Genomic DNA, 18,332 nt, shown 5'->3' with positions numbered 1-18,332 from the left:
ACCCACTCGACCACTGCCTGTTTTCTACCTGGTTCGGACGATAACCAAACTAGCTCATTAGTTAATGTCCATAGGTACTAGGACAAGGGTCTTGGGAGGCAGCTGTGGTCATATTTCGCTCGGCTATGTACCCCACCACTACCTGCGAGCTTTGGGGTTCAAAGGGCTCTGCATCCATAACGCCTAAGAGCATATCTACAAGCAGAGGTACAAGTGAGGATCGATTGGCCCTCGACATCAGGCAAAAAAGGTTTCAAATTGCCAAGTGTGGTATTGTCGATGAAGACCCCGCGCACCAGCCAAAGCTGGCAGAACATAATGCGTCTTTCGCGAAGGCGCCTTGTTACATTTCTCATTGGCAAGCGTCAATACAGCATCTGTCGGCCCTTCTTTGTTAGCGTGCTTTTGAATCAGATCTTCTTCTACCTCCTTCTGGCTTTTTGTATCACTAGCTACATACGGCCTAATGACATTTTTCTTAAGGTCACCTTCCCGTGGGGCCTTTATATCTTCTTTACCATCGTCGTTTCACTCCAGGCATCTTTTCTAGTTATGGGGTTTGTCCTTTCTCTTGCTCTACACATCTCTCTGACAAAGGGGAACACAAACTATCAAGCAGCCCGAGCTAAGCGTCTAGTCTTCTACTTTCTAACAAGCATTAGATTGATATACGCCTTTGGGTCGTCGTTTTTATTATTCTACAATGCAATCCAAAAGAGATTTACTTTGTTCTTTTGCCATCTCATCGTAGCAATCCTTAGTATTTTCTATTTTACAATTTTCAATTACATGTCTTTGTTTTATGCGTCTACAACGTTTGTCCTCACCCCAATCCAGTATCTGCTAACTGCTGCAGTGCCCTATATCATCTCCTTCGTGATGGGCCCCCTGTACATTGTGTTTATTGGCTTTATGCGCGGCCTTTCCAACTGGATGATTGCATCCAGGTGCCTACACGGCTTTGTTCTTGTGTTTGTAACATATAGCATTATCATTAACTGTATCGTGCCCTTCTGCAGCTTTTTGACTCCGGTCATTATCGCAATTCTATGCTTGCTTTCTGGACTCAACTTGGTGGGGATTGTAATGACTATCATACCTGTGCCGACCAACCATTTCATGATTTACACCGTGACAGTGCTTTGTTGGGCATGCTTCACATTTTTGTTATCTTATACTTTTGTCATCCGCAAGTACAGAAGGGAGCAGGCGGCAATAGTCAGGCTTCACAACGGAGACTATACCTACACCGGAGTATCCCTGACCCCGGAGATGCTCTACAATAGCCTCTTACTTTTCACATCCCATATAAAGCGTGTCGCAATTACAGACGGAAGATTTTATGTAGCGCTAGAAAACATCTGTCTCTGCTACATCATCGCTCTGTACAATTCATTGAGGCTAGATTCAGCGACTAATAAGATAGGCTTCCGTGACTATAGGCGCGGCACAAAGCAAGCCCATGGGTGCATTGCTAGATGTTCTAAACAGAAAAAACTGGCATACATATGCCTTATTCTGGACATGCTTGATTGCGAGGTGCTCCGTGCATTTCTAGATGCCCCCAAAGAGGAGGATTCGCAATCACAGGAAGACCTGCGCGGAGTCACTGCATCTATCAATAAAGACAAACATATCGTGTACGAAATCAACATGTACCTACTGGAGATTTTTTCTCTGCTAATGATCCTCAAGAGCACAGAGCACTCTTTGATCAATCAGCCAATGCTGTTGAATTCGGAGCAGAGGTCTGAGTCCAGTCCTGAATCACAAAGTCATCTTAAGCAAGGCAAGACGAATGCTGAAGCAAAAGAGCCACAGAAGCAGGATAGATCACCTTCTGAGGCCTGTATCTATCCAGATGGGCAGGGTGACGAAGTTGCCAAGTCATCCGTGCTCATCAATGTTCAGCAGTACCGAAGAAGTTCTCCGGTTACCCCCACAGAGAAGGAAGATCTTGCCACGATAGACGTTTCGGACGTGGGCTACTCAGACTTGAATGCCCCGTCGCCTAACGCTAGTGAGTCTGGAGTCCAGCCGAAGCTCGCATCCATCACAGTCACAGAAAGAAAGGAGCGTTCTTTGAACCGCTTGAGCGACAATATAGCATGCTACACAAGTACTGAAGTTTCTGAGCAATCACATATACCTTTGCGTGTCTATAGGCGTGATAATGATACCATGCATCTTACACTTAACAACAGGAAGAGGTGGCTGTTTCACAGGCCGACGTTCTCTATTCATCACCTCTCACGAGGCTCTAAGGATACTCTTGCCAGTTCTGCTGCAAATCTCAAGGATTGTCGGTCAAAGCTTCAGTGGATTATCCAGCAGCTCTCCCCACAATTCCTCCGAGACCTAGTGTTTGATTCTCCGGAGCTAGACCTTAGCACCAGATCCGCTTGGTCCCTAAACGCTTTGCTTGAAACACTTCTCTATTCGTGCTGCGGGTTTGTTCTTGTTAAGATGAGCACCAAGGATCTACACCCCCAGTTCAGACGACTATTCGATCCCAGCAGGCTCTTCTATCTGGATGATACTCCTCCTCAAGAAATGTACAAGCAACAAGGTATATCTGATAATCAGTCACCAATCTGTGAAGGTACCAAGAAAATAACGAGCATAGCAACGCCCCTTTCCATCGCCTCCCCTTACCTCTCTACACCGAAAGATGTCAGTGCAATATTTAATGAGCAGATCAATCCCGATGTTACCCCAATGTCAACCATGAAACAGTTCCATGGCACTCTTAGAAAGCTGAGTAGATTCAAGATTATCAAGTACTTGGGCCTAGACAATATATACGACTCTATCTCTCAGTGTATTAGTAATAAGGAGGATCTTGTCGAGGTCGAACGCGACTACGCGAATGCCTTGGATTTTGCTCCACCTACCAAGTACAAATACTTTGCGAACCCGAAATTAGCGAATACGAGGCCCATGAACATCTGCTCCTGTATGATCATAAACTCTATCTTGGGCAGGATCCTTGAGAATGCGGATACGTGTCTGACAAATATTGATCGTATCACGAAGCTCAGCAATAACCTAAAGCAGGACTGCCACTTCTCCACCGTCAGACTTGAAGAGCTTATGGTGCTATGCAACAAACAGAATGTGATGTATCAGGACATCGTTGAGCAGGCGAAACGATTGTACATAGCGTACCCTTACTGTGTCACTGCCACGCACACACTTGCATGGGTTTATCACGAGCTCTATAACACCATCTGGCCGCTTAACCAGCTCAGCATCTTCCCCCTCATTAGCCATATTCAGCCATCCTTAAATAACAAGGAGCTCAGCAACCTAAACAATTCCCTTTTCCACTCTGATTATATGAGGAGGCGTACATCGTCAATGATATCCGATAGCTCTGACGTTGACTCCTCCACCAGCAGTCACGATTCTGCTATTTCACCCGAGGATGCACTAGAAGAACAGGATAGCGACGATTCTGATGTCACTGATGGATCTGATATCAAGCAATTACCGGACTCGCCCGTGTCTAGCCAGCAAGAGTCCACTGCGCACTCGGATGACCCTGCCACTGGCACGTTCTCCACCCTTTCTCTTTCTAGTTTCGGTCAAACGCGTACAAAGTCAGTGCTAGTAGATCACATATCTCCAGGAGCGCCCCTGATACAACAGGATAGTTGTTGTGAATCGGTCAGAACCGTCCGAAACTACATCCAGAATTTTATCCTCACACAGGACCGGTCCATACAATCCTTCTACATATCGTATACTCCCGAGGGGTCCATAGTGATTTTGCCCCCATGCCTGAGTTACTGCCACTATGCAGTCGTTGACAACCCCCTGTCTCTTCAGCGTTGTGAGTACAGAACATATGCCGATATAAAGGGTGCAGAGGCATCACTAATGGTATCGCCGGTTTCCATAAATATAGTTAACCACATGGCCATTTTGTCCACAGCACTCGATACCTCCATGGAAAAAGATGGCAAAACCAGAAGCAGATCTAAGAAAAGCCGTCGCCTCTGGCGCCGGTTCTTCACCACTGGATTCCATGACTCATTGGGGTCCACAAAGAGTTCTGCAAAGAGGTTTGTTAAAACTTTATTAAACAAACATCAAGACATAATTAGATCAATAACGGTGTTCAACCCTGAAAACCTCGCATACACTGTTGCTTCGTTACTTGCCTTTGTGGTCTCTCTCTTCATTATCAACAAGGCAAGCAGAGTCTTTATGTATAACGACTCCGTCATAGAGGCCGCCAGTATTTTTGCCGCTGTTGTTCAAGCGGACGAGATCGCCTTTATGAAAATATACGATAGCTATTCCCAGAGAGTGGTCAATAAGGAGCCGATAGACACATTTTTCACCCCAAAGGACTTAGAGGAGCTGTACTACCTAAGCATATCCGACATATATGAAGATATGTCTCAAAAAATCTATAACCTAGGCCTGGATCTAGAGCAGTATGCTTTTTCTTCAATTCATCCCTTTTTCCACATTCTAAAGGTCTCTAATAAGATGGTTTCATTCATACCAACCCCGATTCCCACACGTATCTACGGCACAATTGTATTTCAGAACCCGTATAAGGATATGCTCGTTTGCTTTCCACCTCCGCAGGCACTAGACAAGCTGAGCCTCTGGAATATAAACAACCATCAACTGATTACCGAGTGCATCCAAAGTAAGATAGAAGGTGTGCGATCCAATATCTACATCAATATCGTGCCGTTCGTTTGGAACAGCATGTTCACCGTGGCAACATCTTCTCTGCTGATACAGAACTTCTCTACGCACCTCAAGGTACTCTTGATGGCGCTAACGGGAACAGTAGGTTTTTGTCTTATTTTCACCTTCTCAAGCTATAATATCTTTCTGGTTCGTCTTCAAAACCTTTCTGACCTTCTGCTCAATCTTCTGTCACGAACAGGAGCACGATTTGATTATAGGCTATTATTTGCACAGTTCTATTCTAAAGAACGGATCAACTTTGCGTACCAGAACGTGAAGTACACTCCGACATTTGAGCATCTTGTGTCCATGCACTCTGAGGTAACTGCAGAGAAAGATATGCTGCTGAGAAGGTGTCCCCCACAGTTGTGTGTTGAGCAGCAACCCAAGACAGAAGCTAGCAGCTCCTCCAGTGACGGCAGCTCCAACCTGCTATCAGGATCTAGCAGTGCGTGTTACACCAGCTCTTCTCTTGGTGATATGCAGGGCAAGCTCACTTACCGATACGACTATAGCAGACTAGTAGAACTATACAAGACGTTTTCTGCGCAATATGACAGGCCATCTGTCGTCTGGGCCATTTCCAAGGTATTTGTTCTACTATGTATAGGGTTAAGCATGGTACTACTGTACATATTCCACTCCATTCCAATTATTTCCTACACGGAGACAGGAATTGGCCCATATTATGCATCCGTTATTGAGTCCATGCGATATCCCGATGAGGACTTGGATCCCACGTTTTACAATAAACCTTGGAGCAACGATATCGAGCCAATACACGTTACTCCAGCGTACCAAACAATAGGAGACGTGGTTAGATTTGAAAGCTGTTTGCAGAAGGCCACAAGCCCTGCAGAAAGCCAGGAATGTCGATCCACTCATGACTACATTGATAATTCAGAACATATTATATATGCCAGTCCACAGTGGAGGCTCACATGGCTTCGACAAAACTACGCTCTCCTTCAGGACCTCATTCTCGATACACTGCTGGTAGACCTGTCTATTTCCCAGCACACAAGCATAACCCCTACAGAGCCAGAGACAGAGCCGTATAGACTATACTATACATGCTCCCGTGCCATCAAGAATCCGCATTTGGCTCCATTTGTCCTTGACAGGGACATTCGATTTGCTGACGTCACAAAAAAGCTCATCTATCTCTATACAATGTCTGTCCGCAGCCCATCTTACGATTACTATTCTATGATCATCAATCAGTACAGCAACCTTGCCAGTAAGTATGTAATGTTTGTACTAGACTACGGGGCCTCATCATCTCCGCCACCCACCTTCAAAGAGAATGAGTACAAGGCTGCCCTCCTTCTGCCGCCATTTGAGGTATACAAGCCGATGCTCAACCGGCAGAACCTCCAAAAGGAAACAGTCGGAATAAAGGCATTCATAGAGATGCAGAGGAGCGTTTATAATAACAGCTTCTCCATCCTCCAACCATCCTATGCAGAGCTGAGGGGGAAGGACCCGTGTGCGGAGCTCACAGCGTTTCACAGCATGCTTCTCATGAACAGCATAGCCAAACAGCGGGAATCAACATCGATCAATAAGCAGCTGGATGAGAAGAACATAACGACTGAGCACTTGTTCTCGCTTCTTCTCCTTCTGAGCTGTGTTCCTGTTACTTTATTAGTGCTACACCACTTCTCAGCACCCAGAGTCAAAATACCTAAGACCACTCGCCCAAGAAGCCCTGTCTGGGTTGACCTTTATTCTTATAGGAGCTTACCCCGATTCTTTGCTGTATTAGCATCACTTATTGCCGCTGTAATTATCACAATAATAGTGGCCAGCTTCACGCAGTTCTTTAACAATAAGGTGGCAGTCTCACACATGACGCGCATATACGTATCTAGCTCTCGGTTGAACAGCTTAGGACTGCAACTCCTGGAATCTCTTGGTGATTATAACATGCAACTCGCCAGCTTGGAGTGGGACGACGCCAATCAAGCCTACAGGTATGCCTGCGAAGATATCTATGTGGCCCTGCAGCGACCAGTAATGCTCAATACCAAGTTCCATCTGGTAGACGCAGTCGAGAGTATCAAGCCCTTTATCGACACAGACCAGATGTTAGACCTCTACTATAATATCCGCCACGCGGTATTTTCGGTTAACGTGGCGCTGGCACGCATGTGTATACTACCGAGGGAAATGTTTCCAGAGAAAATCCAGCAGTACACAGCCGATGTCTATCTAGACGAAGTCTTCAACTTTAGTAAGCCGGTACCAGACAAGAAGTACTCATCGTACTATGAAGACTACCTTCTATGTGCGGGTCCGACAAACTGCGTTGAGATATATTCATACGCTAGACTAAAGAGTCTAACTGACAAGGAGCTCCATCTATACATAAAATCCATCTCAAAAGGGAGCAACATCCTATTCAAGAACTTACTCTTGTTTTCACATAAAGTCGAGCTGACAACTAACTCTCTGACGCGACAGATTCTTGCTGTCGAGACTCAAATAGATAACTTCTTGGTTCTTATGCAGCGTATCATCTCATGGTTTCTTGTGATACATGTGATCTTGTTGGTTCTGCTCTACGTCTACTTGCAGTTTGCGCCTACAAGGACTGGCCTTGTCGTCTTCAAGATAATGACTACCCACAGGCACAGCCTTGCACTCAGTTTTGGACTGACAGTCGGTGCCTTCATCGTACTAATATTCGTTTTGCTGATCAGTCTATTGATGGCCATGTTCAGGGTTGAGGTTGTGACAACGGACGAAACCAAACGGTGGACGGAGACCAGGCTCTACAACTCCTTGGGAAACGTCTTCATTAACTCGCGTCTCATAAACTTAACACTGGCAACTCTGCAGAACACAGACTTGTCGTATGAAGAAATGCATATCAGCGAGTTGTATACTCGCATACAGAACCTCAATGAATATGCAAAGGTGGCCCAGTCAGCAGCCACCATGCTACTGCCAGGATTTAGCTATACAAACAGCACTGGGATGTATGACATAAAGGAGCTCCTCATCAATTATACCACGAGCATCCTAGTCGCAACGGAAGAGGTGCGGAAGAGAATCTGGGATGCAGCCGACAAAGTCAACCAAAGGATCCGACTATCGGATGTGTATGATAAGGACGACTATCTAGGCATAACAAACCTCACCCTGGGTGACATAAACAAGATCATGGAGGGATATGTTAGTCCAGTGTTCAAGATGAGAAATATCAAGTTGGCCGTCAGCACTGTCTACGGGGTCATGATAGGAGCCTTTTTAGTGTGCGCCACATACACCATCATTGTCGTACGAAAGGAGATATCATCCATTTTGACCATTCTGAACACGATCCCTGTGGCTGACCTCCTCTCCTTTAAGGAGTTGAGCTCAGGGATCTTCAATGCATATGGCGACATGCTATCCTTTGCCAAGCTACTGTGAATCACGTGAGACCCGTGAGAGAGTTTGCAAGACAGTCTGAAAACAGCACCCAAAAAAGATGGACCGCAAGAGGCTGGTTCTTTCATGGTGCGACAACGATCTCTACAATAACAACGACGAGCTTGCAGGTGAGAACTATACGGAGCAGGACCGCCTATTAGCTTACTTCCGTCACTCTCCCTTCTGCCAGCAAAACGAGTACTGCGTCAACATAAAGACCAAAAATCAGAGACCGACAACACTCGAGGACTGGATTAGGGACAAGTCACACCTCTCGGAGGAGTTCACGAGAGAGCAGTTGGACAGTGGGAAGGTGATTTTGTACAAGATCCAGGATTATACCCCATCTCGGGCCTTGATAGCTGGGTATTGCGTGGAGCCCGAAGGGGGGCTGCTGAGCTATCCATGTGAAATGTATTACTATATCAACGATGAGAACTACATATACAAGCTACCATCGTTTAAGCAATATACAGACAACACGTTGTACAACATAGCCTTCGATCTTAAACGGGCAGTGGATGCCTGGAGGGACGCTATTGCAGAGGAAGAGGCCAAGGGAAACTGGTAAGACTGCTTGGTGGGAAGCTGGCAGTGCATCTTAGGTAGAATAAACGTCCTTGCCTTATTGTTATCCTTATTGTTATGTAACTAGCGCTGTGTTCGTACTCAGAGCAAGCCAAGTTTTCTTATTATTCTGTACTGCTTTGGAATCTCTACAAAGAGCTCTGTTGCCAAAAGCAGGTCGGGTCTGTTGCTGTTTATAAACTTAGTCTCCAACTCGGTGAAATTGACAAAGTGGAAGTTATCGAAGCGTCTGTTGTAATACTGTGTGTCGAAGGACTGGAGAATCTTGAATGGGCCGTCACCTAGCCCAACAGCAACTATGGAGAGGGGGTAGTTGGATGCCTCAGCGATTGCATCTGCATCTGCCACGCTGGACACGGGGTCGCCGTCAGTAAGGATGATCAGAATGTGATATTCCCGGGTTTTCTTCACGATGTTAATCGCGTACCGAACCACGGGGCTGAGAGACGTCGGGCCCGAAAGCTTCACCATCCTGACAGCCTCGCGATAGTTGTGCAGAACCTCCGCAAAGCCCTGGCACTCCGGGGACTTGGAGTAAGGGTTCAGAGGGCAAACTATCTGATCTTTTGATACGCTACAGCCAAACCGGATAGCAGGGATGATGCTGTCCGAGTCGAATGACGTTATTACCGGGATAAGAAGCCTGCACACCTTCTCATAAGGGGTTTCTTGAGTAATGTCGTGCAAACTACGCCGATACGTCTTTTCCCCAGACCATTCATTGGATTTTGAAAAGTCGAATGCCAAGATGATCTGCGAGCTTTCCATGCTGGCTTCACGGAGAGCGAGAGTCAACTCTGGAAAGCTCCTGTATACTTCTTTAATCTGCTTGAACCCTCCTCTATTGACACATGACTTGAATGCCATGGCGTACACCTTTATTTTAGAAAGAAAGTTTGTTGATGGCCACGTGTGTGCCGACTGAGCTTAAGCATGTTGTGCTTCACCCTAGCACGGCGAAGCCTGGGCTGAGAACAGGCCTCAGGCCCTTTCTTAAGCAAGTCAGAAGGCCGAAGGACGTGTATTCATTTAAGTGTACCCCGTCCAACTCCTTCAATCTGCTTCAGCACGTCTTCATTTATAACGCCAGTTCCAAGTACGAGGAAGATCTCCTTTTAAAATGTGCCCAGTACCTTTCAAAGCTGGATCACTTCACATTGATGACCATTTTGCGCTATAAGCTTTCCTTGAAGAAGCGGGAAATTATATTTATAGTTCCGAACTACAAAGGCATATATCTTAGCGAACATGTGTTCGTAGCTGCGCAGAATAATCTTTATCTTTACGAAGAGGAGCTTTGGGCCATATTTGGGCAGCTCCTGCTTTTCTGTACCTACCTTCTTTCCATAAGTCTCCAGATTGCCGAGGTAGTCTGTACTCATCTCTCCATGAACAACATCTACTATGTGTCTTCTTTACCGCACATGGAGGATACCCGTGGTTGTATAAAGATAGACATCATGAGCATGCTTCTACGAGAGTCTATTTCTTTGGACTCTCTTCTTCACGATGACACAGAGGAGGACTCCAGTGCTTTCATGAGAGATGACATCATGAGGCGGTTGCTGGAGAAAGTGCACACCATCATGACGACTCTCACGGAGCTACAGAGCACGGCACACACGCCAATGGGTCTACCCCCAAGCCTCATGACTCCGGTCCAAATGAACCGTGTGCTGAGTACCGTATTCAACAAACGACATCAGCGCAGCAACACAGACATGGGCAGCATGTTGTCCATCAATACTAGTGACTTCTTGTCTAGTATCAGCCTAAGTCAGGTAAGCAATTATGCACGCACCAAGCACAAGTGCCAGCCCAGCGAAGCTACTGAGTCGAAGAAAAACTCTTGCGATACCAGGCCTATCCATAAAGGTAGAGAAGAAGACTACGAGAAGAGCGACAAGGTAGAACATAGTTTTCTGTCCATGACATGTCCATCCTTTACCATCCCCAACGACGAATCGTTTCCTGAGTTGGTGACCTCAAAAGATGGCCCAAGGGCTACTGTGAGCATTGCTAACTTTACTAAGAATAGCAACCCTGTGCATCCATCCCTGCCCAGACATATTTTGGTAGACCAGGAGCAACAAGAAAATCCAAATACCTCGGTGACCGGTTCGAACGGAACAGCCAACGAGACCCCGTCGCTTTCGATTCAGATGGAGTCTATGATTGGGGTGGGTGATCTCAGCATGGTGGACACGGAATACAACTTTGGTATGCAGCGAACTCAATCCCAAGTCTCGCGTGAACCTCATACAGATAGGTATAGCCAAGAGCTTCACAACGCAATCAGCATGCTGAGACATGTCAGCTCCATCAGAGAGATGTACAGAGTTGTACCGCTGGCCAAAGTGGTTGACCAGCTGGAGCTTCTTTATTCTGACAGCGACAAGGTGAGGCAGGCTTCACTTCGGTATGCGATTATAACAGACAATTTTCACTTGGTAAAACGGCTGGTACGAAAGCTACCACTGGATGAGAAGTCTACTCCAACGGAGATATCATACTGTACGAACTCGTACTGCACAACAGAGATAATGGCTGCAACCCTGCTAAGGAATGATAGCATAATTAAGGCTCTTGTGCCCTACCAATCTAATCTCCTAATAATTAACAAGGATCCTTCCAAGGTTAATGCGTTGTCAATGGCTATTCAGAATTATGTCTCTGGGGACACAATATCGTATATTGCTAGGCACAGTCGTCCGATAATAGAGAAGTACTGGGACACCATTGTGGTCCAGGCCTGTCTAACAAAGGCGTCTGAGATCATCACAGCGCTTGTTCCTTTTTACCCTGGCAAAGGAGCTCTCTACTTCACCAAGGTTTGTATGCTTCTTGGCTCTAAGCAGCTTGCAGCAACCATATTTTCCCAAGAGAGTGACGCTATCAAGAAAGATAACGCAACAGACATCATCAGGGAAGTACTCTTCGACCACGAGGCTATCCTCAATAGAACGCATTCAGCATCTTCAAAAATAGAGACAACTGCAGACGGTTATACAAGGTTTATCTTTGCCGCCGCCGCAGGGAACCTGGAGCTCTGCAAAGCGTGTGTCCACGAAGCTGGTGTCGTGACAAAGGCAAATGACTCGGCATACCTGCGTGCCTTGCAGAACGAGCATTGGGATGTTGTGCAGTACTTAGAAACTCTTAAGGACTCCCTTCCAGAGCAGATGCCATGCACAGCCCCTGAATTTTACGCCGATAAAGAAAAAGAGGTCACGACGCTGATGAGTGCTGCATCCACTTATGACATTCCACGTATGAGGAAGTTCTTCTCACAGGCAGGAAGTACAGATGTCCTTAAAATGACTGCGCTGATGTTTGCATGCGACAGAGAAAACGTTGAAGGAGCCCTTATGCTTATGCAAAAGGAAGCTGGGGCGCGCTGCAGCGCAACGGTCTGGTTCTCAGGCTTTGAATTCAACGGAGCCAGCGCACTCATGTTCTCTGTTGCAAATAACAACCTTGCCTTGGTAAAGATGTTGATGAACACAGAGGCAAGACTCCAAGATAGAAATGGCAGAACAGCGCTCATGGCTGCCGCTCGGTTCGGCCATCTAAGCATTATTCGGCTGTTGTCCCCCCTAGAAGCAGGCATTTGCGATAATAGGGGGAAGTGTGCAATCCACTATGCGGCTGAATATCGTCAACGAGAAGCATCTGCGCTACTAGCCCAGGTAGAAGGACTTTGTAAGGACGCTGGAGGATTTGATGTTATCGAATACTACATTCGGTTCAAGGACTTTGATTTTGCAGATCTCCTTGAATACATTATCACAACAGTGAAGCAGCCCGCCCCCCACGCAGGTATACCCTACCGGGAGCAGTACTCGTCGGAATCTGCTCCTCTTCGAATGCATCTAGGATCTGCATTGACAGCCATTAGCACCACATCACTCCCAAAGTTCCTACCTTGATCTCCACCAACTTGCTCCACAGACGGCCAGTACTTTAGTTAAGATGAAACACAACTCAGTGTTCAAAAGACGTAGAACTGTATCAATACTTATTCAGGATTTTCTACTCTGGCGAGTAAATAGAGGACAGTGCCTCATGGAAGTCCTTTTCATTTTCTGTGATGGGCCTGCCTCCACAGCGAGAACTCCTCCTGGCAACCGGCGGGGACACAAGGGATGTCTACGACTGCCTTCCTGCTAAGTGCGAGGACTTTGTTGTGAACTGTACTAAGTGTACGTGTTTAAGCTTCCCAACAGACCCAGACGTTTGCTCAAAGACCCCTGGCCCGGGGCTCTTGCCTTGCTTTTACTACAGAGACTCGTTTACAGTAGAATGCACCGAATGCGCATATAGGTCGTTTCTTGACTTTGCGGGTGGATGTTCCCTGTGCGAAGAATATATCAATAATTGCGACTCTTGCATACAGCTGAAAGACCAGACTATAGTGTGTAATACCTGCGAGTATAGTTATGCAGTAGGCAGGCTCGATGGATCAAAGTGCATCAACTGTCGTATTCAGATCCCAAATTGCCTGGAATGCTCCTTCTCAAAAGCGCAGCTGGTCTACAACTGCAACAAGTGTATTGACAATTATGTAGTGATCCACGATGGCAGCTGTGTATTCTGTGAGGACATATTTCCTGATTGCGAAGAGTGTAAAATGGAAGGCTCCGAACCGCGCTGCATCAAATGTAGGTTTGGGTATGGGCTTATTGAGAAAACGGCTGCAGTATCCACAACAGACGTATGTGAATTTTGTCATAACGTCATACCAAATTGTACGGTATGCGCCTTCGAGACAAAGGATAAAGTAACTTGCCTTGCATGCAACGAAGGACTGCAAATGATTGCCAAGAATAGCTGCAGCAATTGCACAGAGATAGATCCTTATTGTACAATGTGTGTGTCAAGCCCGAATCCCACCTGCACAGTCTGCAAGTCGGGGATGACGTTTGTCGATGGCAAGTGCAGGAGCTGTTTGGCGATAAGTGGAGGCTGCAAGAGCTGTGTATATGGCCTTAAACCATATTGCACAGAGTGCATTTCCGGCTTCTATTTAATTAACCCTGGTACTGGTGCAACATGCGTGCTATGTGCGACAGTGGTAGAAAAGTGTGCAGAGTGCTCTTTAAATGACGGGACCATTACGTGCTTTGCCTGTAAAAATGGATACTATCTCGCGAAGAACAATAAATGTGAAAAGCTGCAAAGTAATCCCAAGAGATGCAAACAGTATCACATCGACTCTTGTAGTGCTTGCATGGATGGGTATGTCCTGGTCAATCGCACATGTGTCTTTTGCAGAGCATATCTCCTTGGCTGCACAAAGTGCACTATCTCAAGGGATAGTGACATAGAGTGCACAGAGTGCATAGTTGGATATTACCTGAAGAATGGAGAGTGCGTTGCCTGCTCGAGGGTTGTACCAAATTGTCGAACGTGTGTCCCGGCAAGCGGAGCTCTTAGCACACAGGAAATAGTTTGCACAAGCTGCGCAATCACCTACTACCTGAATAATACCCACAATACTTGTGAGCTGACGATCCCAAACTGTGTCTACTTCTTTAAAGAGGAGAGTAGCGTGCAGTGCCAGACATGTCTAGACGGTTATCAGCTAAACATAGATAGTCATGGAAACTCTTCGTGTGTACTCGTAGCACAGGAGAAAACAGAACTCTGGCTCTACATGTGGATGATGTTTGTCCTCTTCTCTGGATTGATGCTTCTGGCTTTCCTATCTACCTGCTTTAAGAAGGTTCTGGTTGCAAAGGAGCAGTCTCGTCCCTCAAGTACTTGCGATAGCGTATCAAAGGATAAGCGATGTTGATGGTAATAGCTATCATCGCCAAGATTGCTGCTGTCATTCGTGCGACTGTGACCTGTCTTAGATGGTTATTTACCAGCTGCTGGCAGGTGTTATCGGTTAGAACGTAACCAGTATCGCACGTCAAGCAACTGGATTCAACGCCTAGTGTGCAGACAGAACAGCCACTAATGCTACAGTTAGTTGAGTAGTTACATATCCCCGCTATGGGCCTGGTCTTTGGATTCATGCACTCGAGGCAGACGCTGTATGAAGAGCACACAGCGCAGTGTTCCTCGCAGGCTTTGCACAGTCTATTCTTGGTCAAGTAGTATCCGTTTTTGCATACATTACAAATAAAGTTATCTGCTGAGCTGCATATTGCACAATTATAGACCATACAAAACGGAATTGGCTGTTTCTGGCAGTTTCCATATTCATCTAACGTGTAGCTGTTATTGCTGCACTTTAAGCACATTTCAAGATTGTCGCTTTTGCAGAACTTGCACGTGTTGTAGCACCCTGTGTCACTATACTCACAGAATCCCTGTAAAGCCTCCCTTGTGTAGTTACTACAGCTAGAGCACTTTTGAGATAACGAGCATGTATAGCAATCACTTTTACAGATTGTGCAGTAGCCGTTCTCCTCCTGGACCCCTTTACCAGGAACACACACAGCGCAGCTCCGTGCACTGGTAAAGCTGCAGAGAAGACAATATGGCAGATTGCAGGTATAGGGATTGGGAATGCACCGTTCATTAAAGAAGACCTCTCCATAGACAGCACAGCTTATGCATTGATTTGACAGGTCAGGGATGCTGCACTTCATGCAGCTACTGTGACACTCTAGGCAGGTGTCACCGCTCGCATTTGAAATGTACCCGCTGGCACACTTCATACACACGTATGAGCTACTGGGAGAACAAAGGATGCAGTTCTCAATATAGCATTGGTTGCTCAGGTATTGAAGATTCAGAACAGTCATTGAGCGCTGCCCATTCCACACATGAGTATAGTTCCAGCAGAGATGATGATTACAGATTGGCGTGATGAACCTAATACTCGTACTATCGGAACTGAAATCAGAAAGGTGGTGGAAGAGGAACGGAAGGGAGGTGTGGTAGGGGTATAAGTCGAGGTTGTACTGCCAAATCTGGTCCTCACCAAACAGGAAGTTGGTGTAGAAGTCGCGCTGCTGCATCTCTAGTGGGTCGGCCAAGTATGTTCCCTTTGATCCGTATCCATAGAAGTGGCTAGAGGTATTAGTAATGAAGATATCACTGCAGAGAAGACAAACAGGCTCACTGGGCACATAGTATATGTTTCTTGCAAAGTTTTCTTCAAACAGAACATCTACTTGGCATATAACTCTGTAGATCTGCATCTGCTTCTTGGTAGGTGTGGCGGCACTTTCGCTATAGAACCCTGTTAATATTCCTATTGCGTTGTACTTTCCATCATTGTTGTTATTATTATATTTATATTGCTGAATGTTAACCACGTCAAAGTAAGCCTTGACATAGACATCTGTGATGAGAAACGAAGAGTCTCCCGGGTTACCTATCAGTGCCCCTACAGCAAAAGGCGACCCAGAGCCTCTCCTGATCTCATTGATGCGAAACTTAATAGATGACCACGAATTCGCCAACACAAAGCACTGCCCGTTGGTGGTAGGATTTAGAAGGTGTCCTGCAAATCCTCCGATATTAAAGAGCTCCGAACCATGCCCATTTGCAAGAATTGTGTCAGCTGCAACAAAGGATGAAATGATTCGTATTTGTTCGTCAGTGTTACAAGTGATCCGCCCAAGCATAATGCCAAACGAAGAGTTGGCTCCGACAACTTGGGAGGTATTAAGGACGGCAAGAAAAATCATTGCGTAAGAATTTGAAATGAGGAGCTTTGAAGCATTTGCCACGAACCCACCAAAGTAACTAGGATTAATGGATGTATAGTTGAGGTTCACCTCACCCACTGTAACCAGTGAATTTTCTATGGTTGTGTAGTTGTCTACGAGAGCCCCAAATCCTCCTATTAAAAATGGATCCGTTGTCGAGTCAACCCATGTAATGTAATCAATTGAGATTGCAGCCTGGTCAATGTTCGTGCAGTTGATAGTGGATGCAATGCCTCCAAAACGCGACTCTACCTCTACGTGTGAGAAGCGCAGATGGAGGTAAGAAAGAGACACTTGGTCTACTAGTCCAAAGCAACCCCCAATACAAGCATTTGAGAGACCATCTGTGTAGAAGAGGTTTATGTACAGCTTAATATCCTCGACTATGGTGCAATTGGGGAAGGAGCACACCAGAGAGGGGCCTATTCCACCGATAACAGACTTTTCATTATTTGCACACCCACTGACGTACATCTTAAGCAACGTTATATTAGAGTGAATAACCGCCCCTCTAATGTCTCCAACAACCCCACCAATCACACAGTTGTGACTGCTATTCCCTAAGACCTCAATTGAGGCCCTGAGGACAAGGGAGTGAATGTTTTTTTCAGAAATCCCAATATAGCCACCAACGGTACTAGAAGAATTGTACAACTGTATGGTGGAGTATACAGTGATGGGAGAAGACCAGTAAGAGGGAAGCAGGGTGGTATAGTTGCTATCTAATTGGCCAATGGCGCCTCCAACCACACATTCACAGTTCATGACTGTAATAGATGAGGCGACCACAAGCCCCGGTGCTGTTTCGGATGTGGAAGAGAGAAGTCCACCAATAACAGTTCCTGCTATGCAATCCTTAACGGTAATAGTAGTAGTGATGTTCACGTCATAAAAGTACGCATCTGCAAGCTCTATTGCAAACCCAGAGATGAATTTAGCTTCTGAATTAACGACACTTACCATGGTTGAGAGGGTAACGTTGCGCATTGACCCTGAAAATGTGTCAAAAAGAGCTGCTTTATCATATAACTCTGAAACGACAATACCACCAACAGAGAACCCCTGGCCGTCAAAGGTGCCCTTGAAGATGGGAATTATGGGCATGGGGCCCACAACGGCAATATCATTCATCAGTAGGAACTTAGAATTGGGACAGCTTTGTATCAAGGCAAAGTCCTCATGGTCATATATTAGAATCTCATCTGTACATATAACGCCAGTGGTGCCCTGAATAATTAAGCCAAGAAGCAATAATAACCTCATTCCATTTTTAATTGTCCTTCTCTAGTACACCGCATTTAGTATTTAGAACTCGCCACGAGGTCAGTATGGTTCACATGGATCACACACTAGTAAATAAAAGATGCTTGTTCTGGCACTGATTTGGAGCGTAGCTTTGAGCTATGAGGTTCAGTGCATTGAGGAAGAGGACGGCCAGTGCGTCAGATGTCCGCGCGGATACATTGTTAACCAGAGGCTCAACGCCTGTGTTTGGAATCGCGCTTCTGAACCGCCCATTATATGCCCCGAGGGCTACTTCCTCGATAAGGGGCTCTGTACCCTATGCCATTCATCGTGCGAGACATGCACCGGATCAGCAGAGCCAAATGGTTGCACCGTATGTGCTCAGGGCTACTACCCGGCGTTTACGGAGGCATCAGGCTTGTGCATTCCTTGCTCAACAAGTCACGGAGTGGTTGCTGGAATACCTGGATGTGTCCATTGCGCACGCGACGGAGATAGCCTGTATTGTTTTGAAAGGCGGCAACTAAAAAGCAACCTCGCCACCATTCGTAAGACTTTAGTGATATCACTTGTTGTACTTGTGCTAGCCCTCTTCTCAAGCCTCATATTAATCTTTGCCGGAGGCTCAAAGATCAAGCACCGGCAGCGTAGACTGCCAGTACGATACGTAGCACGACATAAGATGGTATAAGCGTC

At 46.2% G+C, this 18,332-nt stretch overlaps 7 protein-coding genes across 7 annotated transcripts; 5 read left to right on the top strand and 2 right to left on the bottom strand.

Moving 5' to 3' along the window:
* Positions 1-279: 279 nt before the first annotated feature.
* On the top strand, positions 280-8,133 carry GL50803_0015478 (uncharacterized protein; the record flags this gene model as incomplete). The annotated part of the gene is made up of 1 exon (XM_001708766.1): positions 280-8,133. The coding sequence occupies one exon, from the start codon at positions 280-282 to the stop codon at positions 8,131-8,133; it is 7,854 nt and encodes a 2,617-aa protein (XP_001708818.1).
* A 58-nt stretch (positions 8,134-8,191) lies between these two features.
* On the top strand, positions 8,192-8,704 carry GL50803_0011696 (uncharacterized protein; the record flags this gene model as incomplete). Its single annotated transcript, XM_001708770.1, has 1 exon — positions 8,192-8,704. The coding sequence occupies one exon, from the start codon at positions 8,192-8,194 to the stop codon at positions 8,702-8,704; it is 513 nt and encodes a 170-aa protein (XP_001708822.1).
* Positions 8,705-8,802: 98 nt separating this feature from the next.
* Positions 8,803-9,588, bottom strand: GL50803_0015477 (Copine I; the record flags this gene model as incomplete). The annotated part of the gene is made up of 1 exon (XM_001708771.1): positions 8,803-9,588. The coding sequence occupies one exon, from the start codon at positions 9,586-9,588 to the stop codon at positions 8,803-8,805; it is 786 nt and encodes a 261-aa protein (XP_001708823.1).
* Positions 9,589-9,623: 35 nt separating this feature from the next.
* Positions 9,624-12,650, top strand: GL50803_0015476 (Ankyrin repeat protein 1; the record flags this gene model as incomplete). The annotated part of the gene is made up of 1 exon (XM_001708772.1): positions 9,624-12,650. One exon carries the CDS (start codon positions 9,624-9,626, stop codon positions 12,648-12,650), a length of 3,027 nt encoding a protein of 1,008 aa, XP_001708824.1.
* Positions 12,651-12,811: 161 nt separating this feature from the next.
* Positions 12,812-14,518, top strand: GL50803_0015475 (High cysteine membrane protein Group 2; the record flags this gene model as incomplete). Its single annotated transcript, XM_001708775.1, has 1 exon — positions 12,812-14,518. The coding sequence occupies one exon, from the start codon at positions 12,812-12,814 to the stop codon at positions 14,516-14,518; it is 1,707 nt and encodes a 568-aa protein (XP_001708827.1).
* On the bottom strand, positions 14,439-17,654 carry GL50803_0011692 (High cysteine membrane protein; the record flags this gene model as incomplete). Its single annotated transcript, XM_001708776.1, has 1 exon — positions 14,439-17,654. One exon carries the CDS (start codon positions 17,652-17,654, stop codon positions 14,439-14,441), a length of 3,216 nt encoding a protein of 1,071 aa, XP_001708828.1.
* Positions 17,655-17,754: 100 nt separating this feature from the next.
* GL50803_0011690 (High cysteine membrane protein) lies at positions 17,755-18,327 on the top strand (the record flags this gene model as incomplete). The annotated part of the gene is made up of 1 exon (XM_001708777.1): positions 17,755-18,327. One exon carries the CDS (start codon positions 17,755-17,757, stop codon positions 18,325-18,327), a length of 573 nt encoding a protein of 190 aa, XP_001708829.1.
* Positions 18,328-18,332: the final 5 nt, after the last annotated feature.

This window comes from Giardia intestinalis, chromosome 5 (genome assembly GCF_000002435.2).
Source record: "Giardia intestinalis strain WB C6 chromosome 5, whole genome shotgun sequence".
Lineage (NCBI taxonomy): Eukaryota > Fornicata > Diplomonadida > Hexamitidae > Giardia > Giardia duodenalis.
Note: the sequence above shows the minus strand (reverse complement) of the source record. Positions and strands in the feature narration are given on the sequence as shown.